The sequence below is a fragment of the Panthera pardus genome, unplaced genomic scaffold, assembly GCF_024362965.1.
Source record: "Panthera pardus isolate Hobbes unplaced genomic scaffold, ASM2436296v1 HiC_scaffold_17, whole genome shotgun sequence".
NCBI classification, from domain to species: domain Eukaryota; kingdom Metazoa; phylum Chordata; class Mammalia; order Carnivora; family Felidae; genus Panthera; species Panthera pardus.
This window is the reverse complement of record NW_026526732.1, coordinates 38,452,168-38,478,233: the sequence shown is the minus strand read 5'-3', so window position 1 is coordinate 38,478,233 and position 26,066 is coordinate 38,452,168. Positions and strand designations below refer to the sequence as shown.

The following is a 26,066-nucleotide window of genomic DNA, read 5'->3' as shown; positions in this document are numbered from 1 at the left end:
TCCAAATTGGAAAGGAAGAAGTAAAACAGTCACTATTTGCTGATGATATGATACTTTATATAGAAAACTCTGAAGACTCCACCAAAAACCTGTTAGAACTGCTAATAATTCAGTAAAGTTCCAGGATACAAAATCAATCTACAGAAATCAATGGCATTTCTTTTTTTTTTTTTTTTTTTTTTTTTAATTTTTTTTAACGTTTATTTATTTTTGAGACAGAGAGAGACAGAGCATGAACGGAGGAGGGTCAGAGAGAGGGAGACACAGAATCTGAAACAGGCTCCAGGCTCCGAGCTGTCCGCACAGAGCTGGATGCAGGGCTCGAACTCACGGACCGCAAGATCATGACCTGAGCCGAAGTCGGCCGCTTAACCGACTGAGCCACCCAGGCGCCCCTCAATGGCATTTCTATGCACTAATAATGAATTATCAGAAAAATTAAGAAAACAGTCCTTTTTACAATTGTATCAAAAACAGTAAAATAACTAAGAATAAATTTAACCAAGGAGGTGAAAGACCTGTCCACAGAGAACCATAAGACTCTGGTGAAGGAAATTGAATAAGACACAAATGGAAAATATGAGTTCAAAGAATCAATAGTGTTAAAATGTCCATACTTCCCAGAGTTTATACAGATTCAACGCAATCCCTGTCAAAATTCCAGTGGTATTTTTCACAGAACTAGAAAAAATAATTTTAAAAAAATTGTATGAAACTACAAAAGATGCCAAATAGCCAAAGCGATCTTGAGGAAGTAGAACAAAACTGGAAGTATTACACTCCCTGACTCAAACTATATTACAAAGCTTTAGTAGTTAAAACAGTATGGCATTAGCATAAAAACAGACACACAGATCAATGCAACATATATCCGCACATATATGGATGATTTATGACAAAGGGGCTTAGAACATACAGCAGAGAAATGACAATGTTTTCCATAAATGATGCCGGGAAAACTAGACAGCCACATGCAAAAGAATGAAATTGGACCACTGACTTACATCATGTACAAAAATTAATTCAAAATGGATTAAAGTTTTGGACACGATAACTGAAACCATAAGTTTCATGGAAGAAAACATAGTAGGTAAACTCTGTGACATCTATTTTAGTGATGTTTTTGTGAATCTTAATCCAAAGACCAAGGAAACAAAAGCTAAAGTAAACAAATGGGACATTGAACTGAAAAGCTTCTGCACTGCAAAGGATAGGGAACCTACTAAATGGGAGAAGATATTTGCAAATCATATATCTAACACAGGATTAATATCCAAAATATATAAAGAACCCATATGACTTTACCAAAAAAAAATCAAACAATTGGTTAAAAAATGGGTGGAGGATCTGCACAGACATTTTTCTAATGAAGAGTTACAAATGGCCAACAGGCCCATGAAAAGATGTTCCAACATCATTAATTATTAAGCAAATGAAAATCAAAACTACAATGAGATATCATCTCACACTGGCTGGGATGGTTACATCAAAAACACAAGAAATAACAAGTGTTGGTGGGGATGTGGAGAAAAGGGAACCCTCACACACTGTTGGTAAGAATGTAAATTGGTGCAGCCACTATGAAAAACAGTATGGAGATCCTTCAAAATGTTAAGAGTAGAATTACCATGCTATCCAGCTATTCCTCTACTGGGTATTTACTCAAAGAAAATAAAAACATTAATTCAAAAAAATATATGCATCCCAGTGTTCATAGCAGCACTATTTACAGTAGCTAAGATATGGAAACAACCTAAATGTCTATCTATGAATGCATGGATAAAGAAGATGTGGCATATATACACATGGGTGGATATGCATACTGGAATACTACTAAACCATAAAATTGATTGAAATCTTGTCATTTGTGACAACATGGATGGATCCTGAGGGTATTATGTTAAATGAAATAAGTCAGGAAAAAGAAACAGTATGATTTCACTCACGTGGAGTCTAAAACTACAAAAAAATAAATAAAAACAAAAACTTAGACACAACAGATTGATGGTTAAAGGGAAAGGGCAGTAGGTTGTATGCAAAGTGGAAAGAAGGGGTCAAAAGTATGGTTGATGGGTGGTAACTGGATCTATGGAGATGGTCACTTTGTAATGAATACAGATGTCAAATTATAATGTACATCTGAAGCTCACGTAATATTACATTATCAACTTAATACAAATTTTTAACTCTTTATGAATATGTAAAAAGAAAGGATGGAGGGTACACAGATTTTGAAGCTTTCCCAAAGGAACTGACTTTATTTAGAAGAGTATGGAGAAGTTCAAGTCAAAGGATACTCTAGAAAATGATGAAGAGGAGGTTGGCATCTGCATGAAGACAACAAGCCAAACTGAAGACCATCTAGTCTACCAGAGAGAACCAGGAAAAGAGACCACTAATGAGGGCCTTCCTGGAGTCAGGGTAAATTTCATAAACTGGCCAAAGAAACCCCTGCAAAGGGGCTCAGTTTTAGTCAAATTAGACTGTGGAGAAATATACGCCATAAGGCATTGTGGAAAATAGAGCGATCATCAAGCAATTGATAAAGTCTGATTTATACTAGCTTAATTCCAGTGAGGTGCAGAAATGTTATTCCCTTATTGCTCAATTAAATTTCTCAGTTTTTGTGGTAATTTTGTTATATATATTACATTGATATATATTAAAAACCCAAAAATAAATTGTTATGATTATTACTTTATATAAATTTTCCTACTAAAGAAGCTGAGAGGGGGCGCCTGGGTGGCTCCATCGGTTAGGCGTCCGACTTCGGCTCAGGTCATTATCTCACAGTTTGTGAGTTCAAGCCCCACGTTGGGCTCTGTGCCGACAGCTCAGAGCCTAGACTCTGCTTTGGATTCTGTGTCTCCCCATCTCTCGGCCCTTCCCCGGCTCATGCTCTCTCTCTGTCTCTCAATAATAAATAAATGTTAAAAAAAAAAATTTTTTTTTAAAAGCTGAGAGAAGAGAGGAGAGCAAATATACATTTATAAATTTTGTTATATTAACCTTGTTTGTTTGGGGTTTTTTTCCACTTTTGGTTGTCTTAATTTTTTCCCCAAGGATTCCTTTGTTCCATTATTGCCAAATGTATTACATTTTTAATGGTTTAGACCCAACAATATCATTATATACATATTAATACAATTCCTTTCTAAATAAATTAATAGAAAAAAGAAAATAGACATTTTCTTATATAGCCACAATGCTATATACCTAACAAAACAGTAATTCCTTAGTATCATCCAATCTCTAGTCCTTAAGTAGGTTTCCATGATTGCTAAGAAATATTAGCTAAGAAAAAATATAATTAGAATCCTGAGAAGGTGAGTGGGTAAGGTGGCTTTTCCTATTCATTGATCAGAAAAGGAATAACTTTCTTCCACTTCTGGCCATTGCCCTTCTTGTCCTATTTTAAGCCCATGCTTTTAAAAAAAGATGCCTATCACAGCTATACTTTAGTTCTTTTACTGAAATATCACCAGAAGAAAGGAAATGGATTTTTGATGTATTTGTTACTGTTTTGTTTGTTCTTAGCAGCTCTAGGGAAAGGTTTGGTAGTAGGGAGTGTGAAGAACATTGGTTAGAAAGAGTTTCTAGACTTCTATCCTGTCTAATTTTTAGTATTTCAGGTTGCCAGGAACTACGTGTAATTGGTAAAGAAGAGATTTCACAATGACTGTAATCCAATTATAATAATTTTGAAAAGTTATAAGACATTTTTCAGATAACCCCCATTTATTATTTTTTTTTAATTTACTTATTTAACTTCAAGTTACTTCACATACAATGTAGTATTGGTATTAGGAGTAAAACCTAGTGATTCATCACTTACAGAGTGCCCTCCTTAATGGCCATCACCCATTTAGCACATTCCCCCTCCCAATTCCCCTCCAGCAACCCTCAGTTTGTTCTCTATATTTAAGAGTCTCTTAGGTTGGCGTCCCTCTCTGTTTTTATCTTATTTTTCCTTCCCTTCCTCTATGTTCATCTGTTTTGTTTCTTAAATTTGTTTTAAATTTAATGAGTGAAATCCTATGATATTTGTCTTTCTCTGATTGATTTCACTTAGCATTCTTCACAGAGCTAGAACAAACAATCCTAAAATTTTTATGGAACCAGAAAAGACCCCAAATAGCCAAAGTAATGTTGAAAAAGAAAACCAGACCTGGAGGCATCACAATTCCGTACTTCAGGCTGTATTATAAAGCTGTAATCATCAAGACAATATGGTATTGGCACAAAAACAGACACACAGATCAGTGGAATAGAATAGAGAACCGAAATGGACCCACAAATGTATCGCTGACTAATCTTTGACAAAGCAGGAAAGAGTATCCAATGGAAAAAAAGACAGTTTCTTCAGCATATGCTGGGAAAATGACAGTAACGTGCAGAAGAATGAAACTGGACCACTTCCTTAAACCATACACAAAAATAAGCTCAAAATGGGTGAAAGATCTACGTGTGAGACAGGAAACCATGAAAAAGCTAGAGGAAAAAATGGGCAGCAACCTCTTTGACCTTGGCTGCAGCAGCTTTTTACTGGGCATGCCTCTGGAGGCAATGGAAATAAAAGCAAAAATGAACTGTTTATCTCATCAAGATAAAAAGTTTCTGCACAGTGAAGGAAACAATCAACAAAACTAAAAGACAACCAGAGGAATGGGAGAAGATACTTGCAAATGACATATCAGATACAGGGTTAATATCCAAAATCTATAAAGAACTTACCAAACTCAACACCCAAAAAGCAAATAATCCAGTGAGGAAACAGGCAGAAGACATGAATGGACACTTTTCCAAAGAAGACATCCAGATGGCTAACAGACACATGAAAAGATGCTAAACATCATTCATCATCAGAGAAATACAGATCAAAACCACAGTGAGGTATCACCTCACACCTTTCAGAATGGCTCAAATTAGCAACTCAGGAAACAACAGATATTGGTGAGGATGCAGAGAAAGGGGAGCACTATGCCACTGTTGGTGGGAATGCAAACTGGTGCAGCCACTTTGGAAAACAGTATGGAGATTCCTCAAAAAACTAAAAGTAGAACTACCCAGCAATTACTCTACTAGGTATTTATCCAAAGGATATAAAAGTGCTGATTTGAAGGGGCACATATGTACCCCAATATTTATGGCAACATTATCAACAATAGCCAAATTACAGAAAGAGCCCAAATCTCCATCGACTGATAAATGGATAAAGAAGATGTGGTCTGTGGGCCCCTGGGTGGCTCAGTCAGTTAAGCATTGGACTTTGACTCAGGTCATAATCTCACCATTTGTGAGTTCGAGCCTCGCATCAGGCTCTGTGCTCACAGCTTGGAGCCTGGAGTCTGCTTCAGATTCTGTATGTCTCCCTCTCTCTCTGTGCGTCGCCCCCCCCCCCCGCCCCCGCTCATGCTCTGTCTCTATCAAAAACAAACATTTAAAAAATTTTTTAAAAAGATGTGGTATATATATGCAATGGAATATTATTACTTGGCAATCAAAAAAGAATGAAATCTTGCCATTTGCAACAACATGGATGGAACTAGAGTGCATTGTGCTAAGATAGCCTCCATTTGAAACAGTGATTCCCAAGTGGGTTTTGAAGTAGACAGTATATCAGAATCACTTAGGGACATTTTCAAAATATAATGTTCACTCTTGCCAGCTCTCACCCTTGCAAGCACTGCTCAGGATGTGAGGAGGATAGGAAGCTGGGACAGTGGGCCCACATAATCCTGAAAACCCTGCTTATTCAAACCCTCAGTAAGGAAAAATGGACAAATTACTGGTTCAAATACATCTAAATCACCCCTAAAGCCCATTGTATTATGGAATTATTTTTTTCTTAAAAGGCATTTCAGCTGAGAGATATTAGATCACTTATGTTAAGGATACAGTTTTAATAAGCATGTTGAGAACTAATTTTTATAAATCAAAAGAGAAAACATTTATTATTTCTGGGTAAATATCTGGCCTTGAATTCACTTATAAAACACTTAAGACACATGATTTTGGTCTTTCAACCACTCATTTCAGTGTGCAAGGTGCTTGTTGTTGTTTAATGTTCCCAGCATGTCATCCATATTCACTAAAGGAAATTTGACCCCATAGTAGACTTTGGAAGTCCTTTAAAATTGGAATAATCGTTGGCCTTTGTCAAATAAGTTTCCCTTGAGCCACTTGAGTTTCAATTAGAACTAGGGATATTTTATTTATCTGCTTGTTGGGGGTGAGCTTTTTTATTTAAGAACTCAAATTTAGTAATGGTCTTTGCTGAAAGAGGGTTAATGATATCTCAGAGCAGGATTATGTTAAAATATTTCAGAACGCCACTCTTTGGGACATTTAGGTTTGAAAGTAGATAATGTTTCTGTTTTCTTTTGACAGATTTTTGGAGCATATGCAACTCATCCTTTCAAGTTCAGTGACCACTATTACGGCACTGGCGAAACTTTTCTCTACACATTTAGCCCCAATTTCAAGGTATGTAAATGAAAGAAATACCTAAATTCCCAATGTCCCAGTGTCAGGAGTCTGGATGGGGTTGGAGGTGGGGGACTATCATGGGAGCAGCAGCTGTCCCATAACCTCATTTGGACTCGTTCTAGCCTGGGTCAGCTTTTCATGGTTGTAGCACACAAAGTGCTTTTAGGGCCCCTCATTGGGCCTTGGAAACTGCTCTTGTGCATGTTCTGGGACCCAGGGAGGGATAGCAAGTCAGAGCCAACATGTGCTTGAGAGGTCTTTCCTCTCATAACCCCTTTGAAGCTCTCATCCTGGTGTAGGAAAGATCTGCCAATTAGGAACTTCCTCAGCTAATGGGCAGTTTCCTTCTCTACAGAGGTATTATCCTAATAATTCCCTCTTCACTGATTCTCCAGATTGAAATGTCTGTTCTCTGTCTTGTGTTTCTATCCTAAGGTCTTTAAGTGGAGTGGAGAAAACTCATACTTTATTAATGGAGACATAAGTTCTTTGGAACTTGGTGGTGGAGGGTAAGGTTTTTGTTGTTGTTATTTATTTACCACCTGATCTGTGAGAGTCTGTTTTGACCCAGATAACCAAAACCTTGTGTCAGGTGATTTTAGCTAGGCCATGTGCTTAGAGTAATTAGGACAGTGGCCTAACATAGGATGCTAAGAATCAGAGATGAAATGACTTATGTGTCTAAATGATGGACTACTATCACTTGTCTTTTGGGAAAGATGGGTCATTTAAATGAAATAAAGGAAATGTAGACTTTGTTTTACAAGCAGTTTAGGGTTTTGTCTGTCTATAGCATAAAGGAAAGATGAGGCGAGGGAGGGTAGAAGGTATGCCACGTGAGATTGAAATGTTTTCACCTTTTTTGTATTTTTGATCTTTTCAGGGGACGATTTGGTTTATGGCTAGATGCTGATTTATACCATGGACGAAGCAACTCCTGCAGCACTTTCAATAATGATATTCTTTCCAAAAAGGAAGACTTCATAGTTCAAGACCTCGAGGTATGGACATTCGAGTGAAATTCAGACTGCCTTAAAATACCACATTAAAAAGATTGGGTTCCATCAGCCCTCCTAAAGCTGGCTGGAAGACCTAGCCACAGCCCAGACTGCTTCATCCCACCATAACGCTTTCTTTCTGCCATCATCTCAGAGCATGGTCACATTGCAGAGAGTTTCTGAAAGGTCCATGTGGAGGGCAGACAACAAAGAAAGAATTTTGAAGTCCGGATTGTTGAAAGACTTTATGCTCCCACTTCCTTCAAATCCATGCAGTGAGGAATCAAAATATTTATAGATGTATGAGTTGAATGCTATTTTTATTTTTGGTAACTGTGAAAAAAAAAAAGATACTGTGGAAATATATACATGCCTTGTGTATTTATCAACATAATTTTCATTACCAAAATGTACAGCATACTATTGTTTGCCATGGAAAAGCTTAGTTTCACTTAGAAAAATTGGAAGTGCTCAGCACTTAAAGGGAATATATGATTTTTTTAATTGTCTTATTTATTATTTCTAGAATATTGTCTAAAATGTGTTGGCAGTTTTTCTTTTAATGTGTCAAATCTTGAAATAAAGAAATGTATACATTTGTGCTATGTTTTGGCAACAAACCCATTTGATTTATATAGTTTTATATTGAATTTTCTTTTGCCCTGATTGTTTAGGGTGATAGGTCTTAAGCAGCATAATTCTGAATTTTTAAAAACTCATTACCAATGTTTATTGATTTGACTATTGTAGGCCATCTTTCCATTTAGCCATTAAAAAGATACATTTTTACTTACTCTGAACATAATTGTTGTAAAGAAGAAGCCATTTCTCACAGTTGTAAATTGATATTTACAGAAATGGATACCTTTCTGAATCTAGACTTAGAACAAACCCTGCTTTGAACAGAAAGTGTTTTGCTTCTTATAATATCATGTGTGTTAATAACAAAAACTTTATTTTCATAGTGTTTTGTGCATAATTTCCCCCAAGTTCTTAAATTAATGAACAGGCCTCTGTTTTCAAAGAGACTGAATGTTTTCATTTCTGCATATTTTATACCAAATGAAAAATGTCAAATTAGCCCAATTGTCTTGGTTTCTAGACTCTTTCATTTGAGAAAAAGCAATGCAAAGAAATGCATTCATACAAAAATTGGAATAAAAAGTAAAAACTATTTCTAACATCAACCCATTTTCACATCATAAAATACTCTTTGTTAAAAATGCTAATAAAGCCTTGGTAAAAACTAAACAATATTACTGATTGCCAAACTTTTATGAAAGCCAAAGACTGCTAATGGAAAAAATTTCTAAATAATAGCCAAAGCTGAGAAGTGGTCTGTCATAAATTACGCCCCCTGTGATCTTTGAAAGGGAACATAAATAACAAGTAGTATTTATATACCTGCATTTAAAAAAATGAAACCATCTTTAGAATGTAGCCTTAAGCTGGCATAATATTTCCTAATTTAGATTATTCTCTTATTAGAATATTTACAAAAGAGAACAAATGCCAAGTGGCCTCCTGTCAGATCAGCAATTATTTTACCCTACTCACATTCCATGCAAGTTGAAATGAATTCTATTAAATCTTAAATATATACCCTGGTGTGCTTTCACCCAGGTTCTCTTATTGAGAACTCTTGATTAACAACATATTGACAGTTTAATCTGCTCGTTAATGATGTGTTGGTGTGAGATATCAGGAATGTCTCATGATGATCAAGTTTACCATTTATGCCATTTGCAACCATATGCTATTAATGAACAAAATGGTCATTTTGCATATAGTTCACTCCTACCTAGTTTAGTCCATGATATTATATTTGTGAGAGCATATCCAGATGCTGTATTCTCTATTTAAAACAGTATTGTCCAATCAGAAGTGTGTGGCCCTTCATTTATGGATATTGAGTATATGTAATGCAGTGCTAGCCCAATATTTTCAATAAAGGAATTTATGCATCCAGTGTGATTTTCTTTCCCGAGGATTCATTCAACAGGTATTTATTGGATGCTAGAAGTTTTACTTGTGTGAGAGGATGATGAAATATGCAAGATTAAACAAGGTCCAGTATTCATGTTTTACTGCTGCCTTGGAAAGTCCCTTTTTGTTCCCAGTAGCCACCCTCTTACTTTCTCATCAGCTCATGAAAACCCGTTACAGTTACTAGAGATAACTCTTGGCTCTACCTACCAGTTTCTCTGTTCTTAATCCTTCTAGCTGTTCTTCGAATAGTTCTTTTTAACATCTCTCTTGACATACTTCCTAATATCAATGAAGGATCTTACCCTCCGATCAATATTTTTGATCCCAGCTATCCTGTCTCTGCCCCCTAGGTCCTACAGATGAAGATGTCAGTTTTCACTGCTTCTCAATTTCTCAGTTCATGAATCTACATCAAAAGACTAGGGTGCAAGGGGGCAAACTAATGTCTCACTAGGCTCTGTTGAAAATGGTTTAGATCTATGCCCATGCTACAAGTCACCAGGGACATCCTGAATGAGTGTAAGACGTATTATTGCCCTTTATTTTATGTCCTTTTCTTTATTTACTTTTAAAGTTTTAAAGCCTTGTGAAACAAGACTAACAAAAGAACACTTTGCTTTTGAGGAAGGCATTGAGAGTCTCTTAAACAAGAAAGGGAAGCTAAGATTCATGTTCTTTTTAAGATGCCTAACTTATTTTTACAAATATAAGCATACAAAGAAAGAAAAGGAGGTCTAAGCCAAAGGGAGTTCCAGAAATTCTAGGTCAGTTACACTTACCCCTTATGCAAATATCAAAAGTTCCTCTGACCACTTCCTTCTGCCCAATTGGGTCACACAGTTTTTCTCAGAGGAAACCCTAACCTCAGAGCATCACATCCTCTGCTCCCACCTCCTTGCCTAGGACTATTATCCATAGTGATTCCCTAACAAAATTGTCTTTACTGAGAAAATTAGTCTTTACAATTCACACCAAAATCTAAGGTCTTACTACCCTCCTTTCTAATTCAAATTTCTAGTGGTTCAGAATAAAAACTAGATAGGGCATCCTTGGTGTGGTCAAACCACCAAAATGGTGTTTCTTGATAAAATATCTTTGAGGATCTATTGTTTATTTTCTAGATGAGTGCTGCTCAATAGAACATCCTACAGTAATGTAAATTTTTCACTGTCCTTTATGGTAGCCACTAGCTACCATTAATAGTGTTGAACACTTGAAATGGGACTTGGGGAACTGAAGAGCTGAATTTTTAATTTTAGTTCATTTAAATTTAGCCATATGTGGTCAGCAGCTGCCATTTTGAACAGCACAGTTCTAGATGAAGATTTGACACAGCCTAATTGTATTTCATCAGCAATTCATCAGCAATCAACTCAGATTATTATTTCCTCACCAGAAGAGAACTTTTAGTTCTGAGTCCTTTCATTTATGCTATTATCTACATGTGTGGCACCACCTAAAATAACAGTGTGTGTCTTACTGTTTAGGTGAGCAACCAGGGAGCTGAGTTCCCTGAATCCTTCCACACTGAAAACTTGAATCTCTATAGGATTACTGAAAACCTCTCCCAGGCCTTGTTTCAAATCAAGATTTTCTGCCATGGCCATCAGCATGTGTTTTGTTCCTACACTGGACATTCTACTGCTAATGGTAGTCCTGTAGGATGCCATATCCCTCACCAGGCACCCATCCACAATGCATGATGAACCACAGGAAGGAAAAACAATTTATTCCTTACACAGAATTGTGCATCCAGTTTCAGAATCATCAAAGAATAATGAACTGCCAAGAGTGCCTCAATTAGGAATGCAAGATGGTACAGCCACTCTGGAAAACACTATGGACTTTCCTCAAAAAAACTAAAAATAGAACTACCCTACGACCTAGCAATTGCACTACTAGGCATTTATCCATGGGATACAGGTGTGCTGTTTCAAAGGGACACATGCACCCCCATGTTTACAGCAGCACTATCAACAATAGCCAAAGTATGGAAAGAGCCCAAATGTCCATCAATGGATGAATGGATAAAGAAGATGTGTGTGTATGCACACACACACACACACACACACACACACACAATGGAGTATTACTCGGCAATTAAAAAGAATGAAATCTTGCCATTTGCAACTACGTGGATGGAATTGGGAGGGTATTATGCTAAGTGAAATTAGAGAAAGACAAAAATCATATGACTTCACTCATATGAGGACTTTAAGAGACAAAACAGATGAACATAAGGGAAGGGAAACAAAAATATAAAAACAGGGAGAGGGACAAAACAGAAGAGACTCATAAATATGGAGAACAAACTGAGGGTTACTGGAGGAGTTGTGGGGGGGGGGGCTAAATGGGTAAAGGGCACTAAGGAATCTACTCCTGAAATCATTGTTGCACTATATGCTAATTTGGATGTAAATTTTTAAAAATCAAAAATTAAAAATAAAATAAAAATTAAAAAATCCATTGTTACAGAAAAAAATTTAAAATAATAAAATGGCTGGTGGAAAAAAAAAAAAAGAGTGCCTCAAATAAGTTCTATTTGGTGACCAATCTTCTTTACTAAGCTTGCCAGCTGGGATGCCCGCTAGCAACATGCACACCCAGAGAACCTTGCATGTGGAGAAAATTTTCACTATCAACATGTTAGAATGAAGGGTGACCAAAAAGCATTAAAGACCATTAGATGATCTTATTGTCCTATTTATTCGTCAACAAGGGCCCATCATTTGACCAACCACTCCACTTCTAGGGTTACAAAAAGGAACCCTGATTTAGCTTCTTAGTAACCCTTGAGGAAAATGCTAAACAAGAAACACCAAGAAACACATTCACGTTCAATAAACTTGGATGACATGGCATGTTTTCTCATGTCTTGGCAGGTAAAAAAAAAATAATCCTCCTTACCTTGACATACTTTGAAAACAATGGAATTCAGCCAATGAGTTCAGCCTTTATTCCCTACAGCAATCCTTATTGGCTTAACCTCAATCTCCACTAGCTGATGGATCAACAGCATTTTACCTAACAGCTGACTCAGATCAGCCCTTTCATCTTTGAAGACTCCAGTTAACAGTAAGGATATTTCTACAAAGATATTCTGTGTTGAGGTATTGTGTCAACCTTTAGAGTTGTTAAAAGGCCCCGTTATTACTCCATACCCAGCAAGGCCTCATCTTGTCCTCTTGCAGCATCTTGTTTCTCTATTAGGTTCTCCAAAGGGTCAGAACAGTGGATAGGTTTGACCTGGGATGCCACAGGGAGAGTTCACCGTATAAGGCATAGGTCACATTATCAGATCATCCAGGTAGAACTCAAAGCTTCTAAGGACTTCAAAAGGAGCAGGCATAGTGCCTAAGGCATGGATTCTGGAGCCAAACATTCTGGGTTTGAATCTCAGCTCTAGAGCTTACTATTTATGTGAACTTGATTAAGTAATTTAACTTTCATGTGCCTCATTTTCTTTAAGTGAGAATAATAATAATGACCACCCATGATTGTAGACCACCATGACGATTAGAACGCTCAAAATAGTGCTCAGCATAAAGTAATCATTACTAAATAATAAAGGAATTCTTCCTTCAAATGGAGAAAAAAAAACTAATGATGTGAGTTGCAAAGGAAAATTCATTTTCTAAGAGAGCAACTTATGAAAACTATTTTCAGACACATTGAAATGGCTCCTATTTGCTCTTTAGATATTTTTACTAAGGTTTTGTTTCCTTTTTTTATTACAAAAGTAATACATGTTCATGATAAAGTTTTCAAACAGTACAGAAGGCAATTCAGTAAAAGGCAGACATTTCTCCCTTACATTCCCAGAGGTAAAAAGCATCAAACTTCCTTGTGTTTCCTTCTGGATCATTTCTGTGCACATATACTTATTTATATCTTCTTCACATTAACAGAAGCATACTGTACATACTGTTCTTCAGTTGTCTTTCAAATTTAACAGTATACTGTGAACATTTTGTATCAGTATATGCGCTTCATTCTTCATTGCATGGGTCTGTCATTTTTAAACAGTTTGTCATTGATAGAATTTTTTTGGCTATTACAAATAATTGAGTAAGATCCTTCTATATAGTGTATATAGTGCCTTTATGAATGATATATGTTTTAGATAATTTTTAGCAATGAGTCAGAGTTATACTACACTTTTTGTTTAAAAAGATACTATTAATTATTCCTTCATAAAAGTTACACTAACTTGTTTACACCAACTATATATGAGTATGCCAGTTACCTCACACTCTCACCAACACTGATTATGTTCCTCTTTTTAATCTTTGCTAAAATGTTATCTTTTTTTTCACATCAATGATGTTGAACATCTTCCCACATCTATTGGCTATTTTTGTGTTTTTCCTGAATGTTCTGTCCAAGTCCTTTGCATTTTTTTCTATTAAGTTTTCATCATCTTACTGATTTGTAAGCATTCTTTGCATAGTCACAAAATCAGCCATACACACACACCCACACACACACACACATATATATATATATATATATATATATATATATACACATAATATTTTTTTCAGAGGGAGCCTGGGTGGCTCAGTTTGTTAAGCGTCTGACTCTTGATTTCAGCTCAAGTCATGGTCTCACGGTTTGTGGGATCGAGCCCTGAGTTGGGCTCTGTGTTGACAGTGCAGACAAAGCCTGCTTAGGATTCTCTCTCTCCCTCTCTCTTTGCCCTTCCCCTGCTCGTGTGCTTTCTCGGTCTCTCAGAATAAATAAATAAATGTTAAAAAATATATTTCATTCAGGTTATATTTTTAATATACATGAAGAGTTTCTTAATTATAATTGCTTTGTAGTCATATTTATTAATCACTTTCATTATAACTTCTGGGCCCTAATTTATTAGATCAAATTTATTTAGCATGATATCCACTCCTCACGTAAACATCTTCCAAAAGTATGTATCAACACAATCCTTCACCTTATCTAAAATTATCCTCTTGCTTATGCTATGCTAAATTACACACCCCTCTCATACTTCAGAATATTTAGAAATAACCTCCTCGAAGATAAATTCCACCTTGCACTAGCCAGTAATCATCCTGTTAATGCATGTCAATGTCTTCAGGAAAGGTTTTGGGATAAGAACTGAATGTTCATCTTATTCCCCCAGTGAGTTAGCTAGAGCTGAGCAGTGTTGATGGACAACTTCCTGGATCTCCAAACCGTGTCACAATGCCTTAAGGAACAACTGATGTGATAACAGTAATAACAGTGCTAAGGGAAGAATGAGGAGGACAGGTAACATTTACTGATCATGACTCACCTTCCATTTTTATATGTGTTATCTTATTTGATCCTCAAAATGAAGACAGTATAATTATTACCTCTGTTTTAAAGATGAAGAAACTGATTCTTCAGGAGAAGAAATCTTGCTTGAAGTCACAGAACTCTTGAGGGTTATAGCCAGGATATGTTTAGTTATGACTGACCCCAGAGCTGAGCTCTTAACCATAGCAGTACACTGACATTGTATAGTCTCTGCAATATCTCTACTACCTGGTTACCCACACTCTGCTTCACCACCTGAGGCACCAAAATCCACAGTCCTCTACTCTAGACAGAAAGCTCCTTAATGGCTGGAAGCTCCTCTTATGGCCAATCAGGTCTTATCTATCCTTATAACCCCAATGTTTGGCAGGGTGCATGATACCCTGGAGGCATTCAATAAATGTTTGTCAAGTTTAACTGAAGTGCATTACTGAAGGAAGTGAGCCCCAGAGAAGTTAATGGATTTGCCCAACATTCCACAACTAAGCATCAGAGTTGGGACTGAACCACAGGTTTTGGATTCCTGGCTCTCTTCCCCCTCCTCCACCCCATACAATATTCAATCACAAACTTCCAAGCATGTGTCTTAAGACTGTGGTGCAGGAAAGAATGATCCTTCCTCTAGCTCCTCAGGTACTTCCCTTTAGGTCTTCCCTATATTTGGGGGGCATGGTGGTCGTGATGGTGGTGGCATGTGTGGTTGCCCTTGGGAGAAGAATTCCTTCATTTGTAGATCTCTTAGTTATTGGCATTCTGAAAAATGTAGGCTGTAGGGAAGTTCCAGGGCCTCAGGGATTTAGGACACTGGCTGGGGGTTACATTTCGTTTCCAAAAGCAAATCCTAGAAAATGGTTCTGAAGACCATTTAAATGAAGAGGAAACTATCCATTGAGTTTGCACTTAGGTTATGGGATTGAGAGAAGAGTGCTAAGTCAAATGATAAACTGGATTCTCTAACTTATTGTGTTTATTTAGGAAGATTTATCAGGCAAAGACAAAAACAACCAAGAAGGACATTTTATAAGAGCATCTTTCATAAAGTAGATAATGTGGGTATGGGCAAGGTAATACAGTGTCTGATACTATGTAAGCATGTAGTAAATGTTAACTAGATCCTGCAACCTCCACTTATTAGCTGGTTTCTCATCTGTAACTGTTTCCTCTGTGCCTCAGTTTCCTTATCTGTCAAATGAGAGCAATAGTACCTTCCTCAAAGAGATATTGTGAGAATTAAATAGATTAATATATTTAAAGTGTTATTATAATACATACATTTACTTGTTTTTTCTTTACCCTTTAACTGTGTTTCTAAGATTCGTTCATGTTGTTACTGCAGCTATATTTTACTGTGTGTGTGTGTTAAATATTCCTCTGGTGAATATACCACTATTTATCCACTATTTATCCATTCTCCTGTCAGTGGATAGGGTTATTTGCAGCTTTGTGCTTTTTGTTATGTTTGGTTGACAAAATGTGAAAGACTCTCAATGGATGGAGCTGCTGGTCCCTGGGGTATGTGAATATTGGGTTTACAAAACCCCACAATGTTTCACAAAGCAATTGTATCATTTACATGCCCACCATAAGAATACCTAGTCCAACATCTGATATTGTTAAATTTCTTCATTTTTGCCATTTTCAAGGGTGTGCAAGGTTATTTCATTGTAGTTCTAATTTGCATTTCCCTACTAATGAGGATGAACATCTTCTAATATGTTTCTTGGTCATCCATGTTTTCTCTCTTATGAGATGCCTATTTATGCCTTCTGCCTGTTTCTTCTAGTCTGTCTTCTGGGAAGTGGTCACATGAAATCCTTGCTATTCCTGCCTTACAAATAATAAACATTAGTCAGCCTGCTAATCCTATCTACTTCTGATGAGGAGGACAAATAATTAATATGATGAAATCAGAGGTTCTCAGGCCCTACAAAGGTATTGTCTCAAAAGTCTCCCTGAAGCAGGCAGTATCTAGGGAAGGAGTGAAAAAAGAGGGTGTTTGTTGGATTACATTTTGCTTTGCAGATTTGGGCATGTATTGGTACTTATTAATCTGGCTACGTGATTTTTTTTAAGAAACATCATAAAGCAGTTTATTAAACATTTATTGAGTACTTATGAGATAGGTACTATTCTAAGCATGTTACATATATTCTCAATTAATATTCACAATAATTTATGATGGTCAGGAGATAAGATACTACTATTTCCCAATTGAGGAAATGGAAGCCCTGAAAAATTAATGACTTGTCCAAGGTAGAATTATTACATGGTGGAAAAAGTCTTCAAATGATAGAAACAGGCTTCCCCAGCCCATGCCTTTAACCACTCAGATAACCACAGAAGAGAGCGAATTGGTTGGGAGTATAGCAAAGATGGAAGGAGGGCATGGTGGGTACCCAGAAGCCATTCAGAGAACTTATGGGCCTTTGGGGTCTATGCTGGGCAAGGATGAAAGTGAAGATGGGAGGGCAACTCAAAGAATTGAAGAAAGATCAAGAACAGAAATTACTAAGAAGTCAGGAAAGTGTCAAAGTTGCAGAGGTGTGAAGGGTCACTAGAGTTCTGGTTTTCAGAGCATGTGAGTAAACATAAAGTTAGGATTTTGCCACAGGAATGAGTTGTGTTAAAGAGGAATGGAGGCAAAGGGCAATGGAATCCAGGTGCTTGAGGGGCTGTGAATCATGGGCATGAAGGCTGTCTGAGATTACAGTGGGAGTCTGGCAGCATTTGTGTGGGCCAGGTGCTGAAGCTTTCAGTGAATCTGGGGGAGTGACCTTAAGCTGGTGGATGATGATGATTACACCTCATGCTACAGCATGAGACTCAAAAGGGGGCATAAACTGGGGAGTTTCATACAGGTAAGAATGGAATCACCTGGAACTGGCAGCTAGAAGCTAGGAGAATATCAACACTGCATCCACATACCTCTCAGCATGTTGAAAGGCAGGGGAAAAAGCAGTTTTTGTTTGTCAGGGCTCAAGGGAAGTGATGTCTTTGGGGGAAAAGCCAGGTTTCACTTGAGGCAAGAAAGTGAAGGTATGGCTCTGTGAGGATGTTGAGGCTATAGAGAGTGCTTACGATGAAACTGTGGCTTCTGCAGTGGAAAGAGTTTCAAAGAGGTCAGCGGTGGAAAGAAGCTGGGGGAAAGAAGCATAGGCAATTTATGTACGAGTAAAGAGTTTGAGGGTAAGTAATAAGAACAGGAATGAATGGTGTAGATGAGTTATTTGGCCTTGAAGTTATAAAGAAATGCAAGTGTGGATCTGACTAAAAATTGACACTAACTTCAAGATGGTGGGGTGTGCTAATTTACATAGTAGCTGTCTTCTGTCCATTGGGGGCAACAGAAAGTACCTCTGGTCCTACTGAAGGGGTGGAGGATAGCCCCCTCTATCAACCACCAATTAAATCGATCCTGAGTAGGTTGGTTCATCTTCCTGGGTCTCATTTTATCCACTTCTAAACCAGGGACAATAATATCTACCTCTCTGCATTGTCAGAGAATCAAATTAATGTACATACAAGAAAGTGCTTTAGAAAATTATAAAATGCCAGACAAAGGTAAGTTAGTACTACTGATTAGGGTGTTGGTTATATCGAACTTTGTTTATGCTGAATTCTTTATCAAAAATACAAAGTCCAAGTGTAACTTTGTTCCTGATAAAGTAAGAATTACTTTCAACAATTTGTTTGAAGACGTGGCTTTCAGGAAAGCACTATGGGGGAAAAAAAGCAGAAATGTTTGCATTACACCTGTACACAAATAAACAAAATAATTCATCAGGGGAATGGCTGGAATCAAAGTTGTTGTAAGAAGGGATTTTTTTTTCTTTTGTCATCCTTTCCACTACAAATGACTTACAGTTTCCATTTAAGAACAACAATTCAGGACTTTCCTTCAAGCACTTTAGCAAAGCTCAAACAGCCACAAGTTGGGACTCTGGGCCACTTGCCAATATTTATTCAAAGAGAGTTTTAAGTAAGGCAGCCCAGTAACCAGAAACTGGAAATTTCTCTCCTTTCCCACAGATAAGCACTCCTCCCTCCCCTTCCTTCGCCTGACACGTCACTCATTCCAACAGATGGAGGCCAGTTCACATCTAATATTTAGTACCAGGCAATAGCCATTTTAGCCTGAAATAGTTCCTTTTATACTGCTTTTCTTAGGGAAGGAGAAATGTGTTCATGCTTGTTTTCCTCTTACCTTCAGAAAAATCAAATTTTCTTAGGGCACCTGGGTGGCTCAGTCAGTTGAGTGTCTGATTTTGGCTCAGTCATGATCTTGTGGGTCCTGGGTTCAAGCCCCGCATCAGGTTTTGCACTGACAGCATGGAGCCTGCTTCGGATTCTCTGTGTCCCTCTCTTTCTGCCCCTCAGTCACTCACACTCATGCTCTCTCTAGCTTTCAAAAATAAATATTTTTAAAAAATTAAAAGAAAATAAAAATCAAATATTCTTGAGACACTGGTGAAATAGCAAAAAGTTGTCTCCGTTTACAAAGTAGAAGCCAGGGAAGGTCTTTGTATTTATGTTTAGGAAATTTCTATTTAGGATGTGGAGAAGGGTGTCTACTGTGGAGACACAGTGTGAGATTAAGATAAATCCACCCACACACTCTCCCTATCTCACTGAAAAGGGAAGAGACACACTATACTGTATCCGATGTATAGTTGTACCAGTTCTATAGTCCATCTCTGCCAAAAATACGAACAAAATTTGCCTGAAAATGTCCTGTACTTTCTGATATCGGGGTTGAGCAACTCAAAAATTTATGGAATGAGATGTTTGTTTATTAAACAGAATGATTAAAGGGAATGAAGTTCATCTGGAATCCTGAATTTAAAAAAAATCTGTAAGGATATTTTCCTTGTGGTAAATGTAATATATTTTCATTGTTGAAGATGTAAAAAATACACATAAACAAAATCAAGGAAAAACATCAAACCATAACTTATCCATCCAGAGATCACAGTGCAAATATATTGGTATATATCCTTTTCGCATTTTCTTACAAATCCATATGTCTATATAACAGGGACTCATACTAGACGTAACATCGTGTAACCTACTGAGCATGCGCATGTGTCAAAGTACTGTGGTGCAGAGCACAGGTTCCCATCAAGCTGCTTGAATTGGGGTCTCACCTCTGTCATTGATTAATGGGATGACACTGGGCAAGTTTCTTAATCATTCTGCCTATGGGATTGGAGGTTTTGAGCAGAGGAGTCACAGAATCTAGAAGTGGAAGGATCAGAATGCCATCAGCCGAGGTCAGAGGTCTGTGAATAAGAGGTTTATAGTAGGGTTATCAGCAGCAGTTCAATCTATTGGACACCCAAATGGAAATACCAAGTATGCAGTTGGATTGTGATTTGAAGAAAAGGATGAATAAAGTTAGAAATGTGGGAGTCATGGCATATAGATGTTTCAAGCTTTGAGACTGGATAAGATCAAGGAAGTGAATGCAGATAGACAAGAAGAGCAAGGAGTAAAATCTGGGGCACTCCAAGACCAGGGGTTTAGAGAAGATGTACAAGGAAAGAAACTTTTAAATGTTATAAAGGTGGAGTTAATTGATCGGGAAAGGGTGGTGGGTTGATGTAGCTTCCTCTGGTGGTGAGGAATGGAGACACCTGAGTAGATGCACTTAAATGATGTGTATTTGAGATGGAACAGCCACTCTGCTCCTGTACTCAGAACTCCAGCATCTCTGCTTCTCTGATCTTTACCAGTGTAGCTGTGTCTTTGGCATTCTTTCAGTACCTTCTTTTTTCTTCCCGTGAATAATCTGTTTGGTCTGTTCACATTTGCTCCCTTTACTTCATTTACTACCATTCTCTCTTAAACCCACTAGAATGAGGCTTCTTCCCCAACCCCAGCAGTAAAACTGCTTTTCTCAGCTTTACAACAACTTCCACTCAACTGCCAGTCCTCTTTGTATCCTATCAGCAGGCTTTGACAGAGCTCATCACCCCCTCTTACCCGAGATCATCTTTGCTTTACCTCCAGCACACCACTGACTCCAGGGCCACTCTTTCTCAGTCATGGTTGATTATTTCTCACTTTTCTGATTTCTAAATTGCCAGAGTGCCCCTGGCTCAGTCCTCTGAACTTTTCTCTACTTATACTTACTCCTTTGGTGATCTCTTCTAACTTCAGGAATGTAAATATTACATGCTAAAGATTCTAAAATTCATATATACAGCCTGGATTTCTCTCCTGACCTTCAGATTCATACATCCAACTACCTAGTGACATTGCCACTTAAATGTCAAATAGGCATCTGCAGTGTACTGTATTATTATTTGAAATATTTTTTGCCTTCTGCTTTTTACAGTCCTAGGATTATACTTAACCTTGATGTCAGAGTTGGCCACATGACTTACTTTGATCAATGACATATGAGTAGAAGTGACTTGTGCCAGCCTGAGAAGAAGCCTTAAGGGCCATGATGCGGCTCCACTGTGCTCTTTCTTCCGTCTGTTCTAAAATCAGAACCATCTCTGCTCCTTCAGCCTGGGTCATGGGATGAAGTCAACACAGCCAGAGTCAACATGCAGCAGACACACAGGTGAGCAAGAAATAAACTTTTTTGTTTTAAGGCACTAAGATTTTTGGAGCTGTTTACTGCAACAAACTTACTCTAAAGAGCCTGATATAGCAACTCAAATTCATATACCCAGAACTGAATTCCAAGGCTTCCTTGCTCCCAAACCTGCTCTTGCAGAGTTCTCCATTTCAGTAAATATCAGCTTTGACCTTCCAGTTCTTGGACTAAGAACCTTGGAGTTGTCCTTGATTACACTTGGTATCTATACTCCACATGCAGATCCTGAGGATACTTCGATGAACTAAAAACAGACAAAAATGATAAAAATTCCTGAGAATTTTTGAGATTACATTCAAAGAGGATGAAACAGACAATAATAATATATAACAATATTAAATATTTAAATATTTAAATATAAATATCTAGAAGGTAATGGGCAGGATGGAAATAACAGAAAAAGGGAAAGGGAGAATTAGGGGGTGAGAATGAGGGGTAGGTTGCCAAGGTGGTCAGAATTGACTTCATTAGGGAAGAAACATTTGAGCAAAGACTTGAAAAAGGTGAGAGGAGAAATCTGCACTGCCAGTAGTAGAAAGGAGTGTGTTCTGGGCAGAGGGACAACCATTGTGCCTAAATGTGGGTGCATGCCTGGCTGGCATAAGTAACAACAAGGAGTCCAGTGTGGCTGGAGTAGAGTAAGCAATGGAAATGGTGGTGGTAGCTGATGTCAGAATGTGAGGAGGTGGGCAGGTGGCTTATTATGTTGAGACTTATGGATCCTCATAAGTAAGTACTTTGGCTTTTACTCTCAGTGGGATATAGAACCATTGAAGGATGTGGAACAGAGGAGTGACACGATCTGATTCACATTTTAAAAGAGTCACTCTGGCTGTTGTGTTAAGACTACACAGTAAAGGGGGCAGGAAGAAGGTTCGAAGTAGGGAGACCATATAGGTTATTGAATAATTTACATAAGAGGTGATGGTAGCTCAGCCAAGGTTGACAGTAGTGATGACATCAGATTCTGGATGTACTTTAAATTTCCTGATGTATTGGATATGGAGTTAAAGGGAAGCATCAGATATGATCTCAAAATTTTTGTCCTCAGTGGATGGCAGAAAGGAGTTTTCCCTCAAGTAAGATGGTAGCAGATTTGGGAAGGAAAGAGCTTTCCCCATAGCCTAGTTTCAGACATGTTTATAATATATGTTATACATGTGCATAAGGTAGTTGAATAGGCAGTTGGCTACCCAAGTCTGGAGTTGAGGGAAGAGGTCTGTACTAGAGATTTAAATTTGGGAGTCACTGGCATACATGTGTTCACAACCACAGACGTGAGATTACCAAGGGGGTGAGCGTAGCCAAAAAGAAGAACCTTAGTAAATATGTACAGCTTTTTGTATGTCAGGGGGAGAGAAAGGAGGGGAGGGGAAAATGGGGGAGAGGAAACGATGTTACAAAAGTCTAATTCAGTTTCTATGTTAAATAGGAGCACTGAACCTTCTATATTTAAATGCAAGTAAACCATATGATCCCTTACCATCACTACCTATTTATTGGTAATGACTTTTAACATTTATTGAGAGTTTTGTGCCAGGCTTCCAGGCTTTGGTTCTCAAAATAATGTTTGCATTAAACATTATTATTATCCTCATTTTATAGATGAAGAAAGCCTTGACACAGAAAGATAAATAACTTAGCCTACATCTTCACAGATGGTAAGTTGTAGAATTTTCTGACTCCAGAGCATGATTGAAGCAAGGCTGCTACTAGCCCATATGGTGCCCTTGTGAAATCAGAAAACACTCCATTTCCACAAGTAAAATGTAGTTATTGTCACAAAACCCAAATGGCTGATTCCCAGGGGGGCTAACCAGAGCACCAACTGGTAGCAGCTCTGTGTGCACACAACTGCCTATGCTTTTGCGTGATCCCACACCAAGACTCCAGACAAGTTTTAAATAGTTTGTGTTGCTTCTCCCACTTCCATGGCAGACACCTCTATCAAGCTCAAAGTTGGAGAATGGGAAGGGAGTCTTCAAAATTGCCAGGTAGGGGAGGGACCAATCACAGGTGTCACTAAGACAGGACAGGTGCACCTTGTGCAGGTATGTGCCAGTGTGTAGGTGAATGGTCTCCTGAGTGTGTGTGTGTGTGGTCATATGCACCCAATGTGGGTTTAAAAAAAATTTTTTTTAATGTTTTAATTTATTTTTGAAGGAGAGAGAGAGACAGAGTACGAGTGGGGGAAGGAGCAGACGGAGAGGGAGACACAGAATTTGAAGCAGGCTCCAGTCTAAGCTGTCAGCACAGAGGCCTATGCGGGGCTCGAACCCACAAACTGTGAGATCACGACCGGAGCCGAAGCCAGATGCTCAACCGACTGAGCCACCCAAGCGCCCCCCCCAATGTGGGTTTTTGTAGGACCCAGCTCTCCACTGCTCTGGAACTCTTAGGCCTGCCTGTGATTTTAGAGGATATTTATCTATGATGCAAATTAACACATTTGCATTTATAGTACGCTTGTACAGTGTGCAATCTGAACACTTCCATGCAGCAACCTTATTCCTAGACACTTTTATTCATTAGGCAATTGTTAAGTGTCTACCTACAAGCAAAGGGCTATAGGAGGCACTACAGTAGATTCAGACACTTGTTCTTTTTATCAAGGAACATAATTTCTAGTAAGAAAAAAGATATCCACATAAATAGTATACAATACAAAGTGTTTAGTTCTACAAGAGAAGTGTTGAAAAACTGCTATGTGAATTCACAAGAGGAAGTACTTATTTTCAGTTTGGTTAATTTAAAAAAAAAATGTCATGAAGGAGGTAGTGTAGCAGGATTCTTGCACAGGGAGTCGTGACACTAAGGCTTTTCTTTCCAGGAAGCAACTTTATTCCTGCCAGCACCACTCAGTTGGGTTTGTACCCAAAGAACTGAGCCCCGAATGCCATGTGGCATAGTTTTTTATATATTTTTTACTTCTTGGTTTCCCATATATGGTAACACACAAACATGCAGCCTGATTAAGTGGTCTCATGTTACAAGGTTGTGAGGCATGCTGTCACGTAGGCATATATATAGCCAGGTTGCCTTGAGGGTTGTTTTTTTTTTTTTTTTTTTCTTTCCTTAGGGAGGGGACCACAGTAGCTACCACAGTAGCATTTGAGGAATGGATTGGAAAGTGGATGTGCAGAGATGGAAACAAAGATATTTCAGAGGGAAAAGTGTGGATAAAAACAAAGTGATGTGAAAGTGTATATCAAAGTGTATATTACAGTGCATGAAAATAGTGGATACTTAAGTAAGGCAAAGTAGTGCATCGATTCTGAACTTTGCCTTGGACTCCCGAGAGAGGCTAGGAAGCTATTATAGTGGTCCCCCAAACCATTGGAAAACTGCAAAAGGAATGAAAAATATCTTGAACACATGTGTACAACTACTTAAAAATATAATTTTTTTTTAAGTTTACTTATTTTTGAGAGAGAGAGCGAGCAGGAGAAAAGCTGAGAGAGAGAGGGGGAGAGAGAATCCCAAGCAGGCTCTGTAGAGCCCCATGGGGGTCTTGAACCCACCAACCGTGATTTTCTGACGTGAGCTGAAATCAAGATTCAGAGGCTTAACTGACTGAGCCACCCAGGTACCCCTAAATGTCTTCAAATAATACAACAGAAATCATTCAAAAACGACTGCATTCACAATAGGGCTTTGTTATTACGTATTTTCTAAGCCAACAAATAACAAGGTTACTATAACAAGCTAGTCTAAGAAATTTTTCAGTGTGAATAAAGGAGTTCTGTGTTCAAAAGGTTGGTGGGGGCACCTGGGTGGCTCAGTCGGTTCAGCATCCAGCTTCAGATCAGGTCATGGTCTCTCCGATCGTGAATTCAAGCCCCACATCAGGCTCTGTGCTGACAGCTCAGAGTCAGGAGACTGCTTCGGATTCTGTATCTCCCTCTCTCTCTCTGCCCCTCCCCAGCTCACTCTGTCTCTCTCAAAAATAAATAAACATTAAAAAATTAAAAAAAAAATGCTGGTGGATTCCTGAGTTAGACCAACTTTTATCTTAGTGGTCTAAACCAACCTTGTTTATTTTAACAATTAGAGAAATATATGGCACATTTTAGACGTTCAGTAAATGCCAAGTATTACAAAATGAAAAGCTTAGGTCAAATCAGAGTCAACCCTGAGTATCAAATTAACAAATTGGGGCTTTTTTTGGGGGGGGGGGCGCGATAATTACTGAGTAACAGGAGAATGGAGGAGGGAAACTAATTAGAGGGTTACTGTAGCATGAAAGCATGAAGCAGGAGCAATGAATTTCTGGACTATTACAGACTATAAACTACAAGACTCCACATTTACCTGTGTATTGAGGAATGTGAAATAAAAGCCGCTATTTTGATCTAGCTGGTGCTGTAAACAACAAAAAAGTAGACAGAGATATGAAGTTCAGTTTTGGATATTCTGAGCTTTAGCAAACCATCGTGGCTGAAAATGCACACACGAAAGAAAAGATCAAACATAATCTATGTTGAAAAGCAGGCTCTAGAAATTGTGCTCATTCGTTTAAAACGTACGAAATTTTTAACACTTTTTTCTTTCTCTCTCTCTTTTTTTTTTTCTTTTTTTCTTCAAAATAAAGCGAACTTCCACCTTCGGAAAAGAAAGTCCAACGTACCCACCAAGTTCCTTTTGCCAGACCTGAGAGCGCGCAGGTGACGTCATCGCGACGGTGC

The 26,066-nt window shown here is 38.0% G+C and overlaps 1 protein-coding gene and 1 long non-coding RNA gene across 10 annotated transcripts in view; one reads left to right on the top strand and one right to left on the bottom strand.

The window, feature by feature from the left end:
• NCOA7 (nuclear receptor coactivator 7) overlaps nt 1-9,456 on the top strand; it is a 154,486-nt gene extending 145,030 nt beyond the window's left edge. For all 6 annotated transcript variants that reach the window (XM_053904523.1, XM_053904521.1, XM_019418269.2 and 3 more), the window contains 3 exons: nt 6,391-6,486; nt 6,925-6,998; nt 7,373-9,456. In XM_053904523.1, the coding sequence (XP_053760498.1) occupies nt 6,391-6,486; nt 6,925-6,998; nt 7,373-7,508 (306 nt within the window). In that variant the 3' untranslated portion in view covers nt 7,509-9,456. The remainder of the gene's footprint in view (nt 1-6,390; nt 6,487-6,924; nt 6,999-7,372) is intronic.
• Nucleotides 9,457-16,859: 7,403 nt separating this feature from the next.
• On the bottom strand, nt 16,860-25,987 carry LOC109248509 (uncharacterized). Of its 4 annotated transcripts, none has more exons than XR_002072099.2 (3): nt 25,693-25,952; nt 21,161-21,625; nt 16,860-20,053 (listed from the first exon to the last, which is right to left on the bottom strand). It is a non-coding gene; the product is annotated as an uncharacterized LOC109248509 (long non-coding RNA). The 4 variants fall into 4 exon arrangements; XR_002072097.2 differs by having other exon boundaries at nt 16,860-18,490; nt 19,919-21,625; nt 25,693-25,950; XR_002072098.2 differs by having other exon boundaries at nt 16,860-21,290; nt 21,454-21,625; nt 25,693-25,948.
• Between the last annotated feature and the right edge of the window lie 79 nt (nt 25,988-26,066).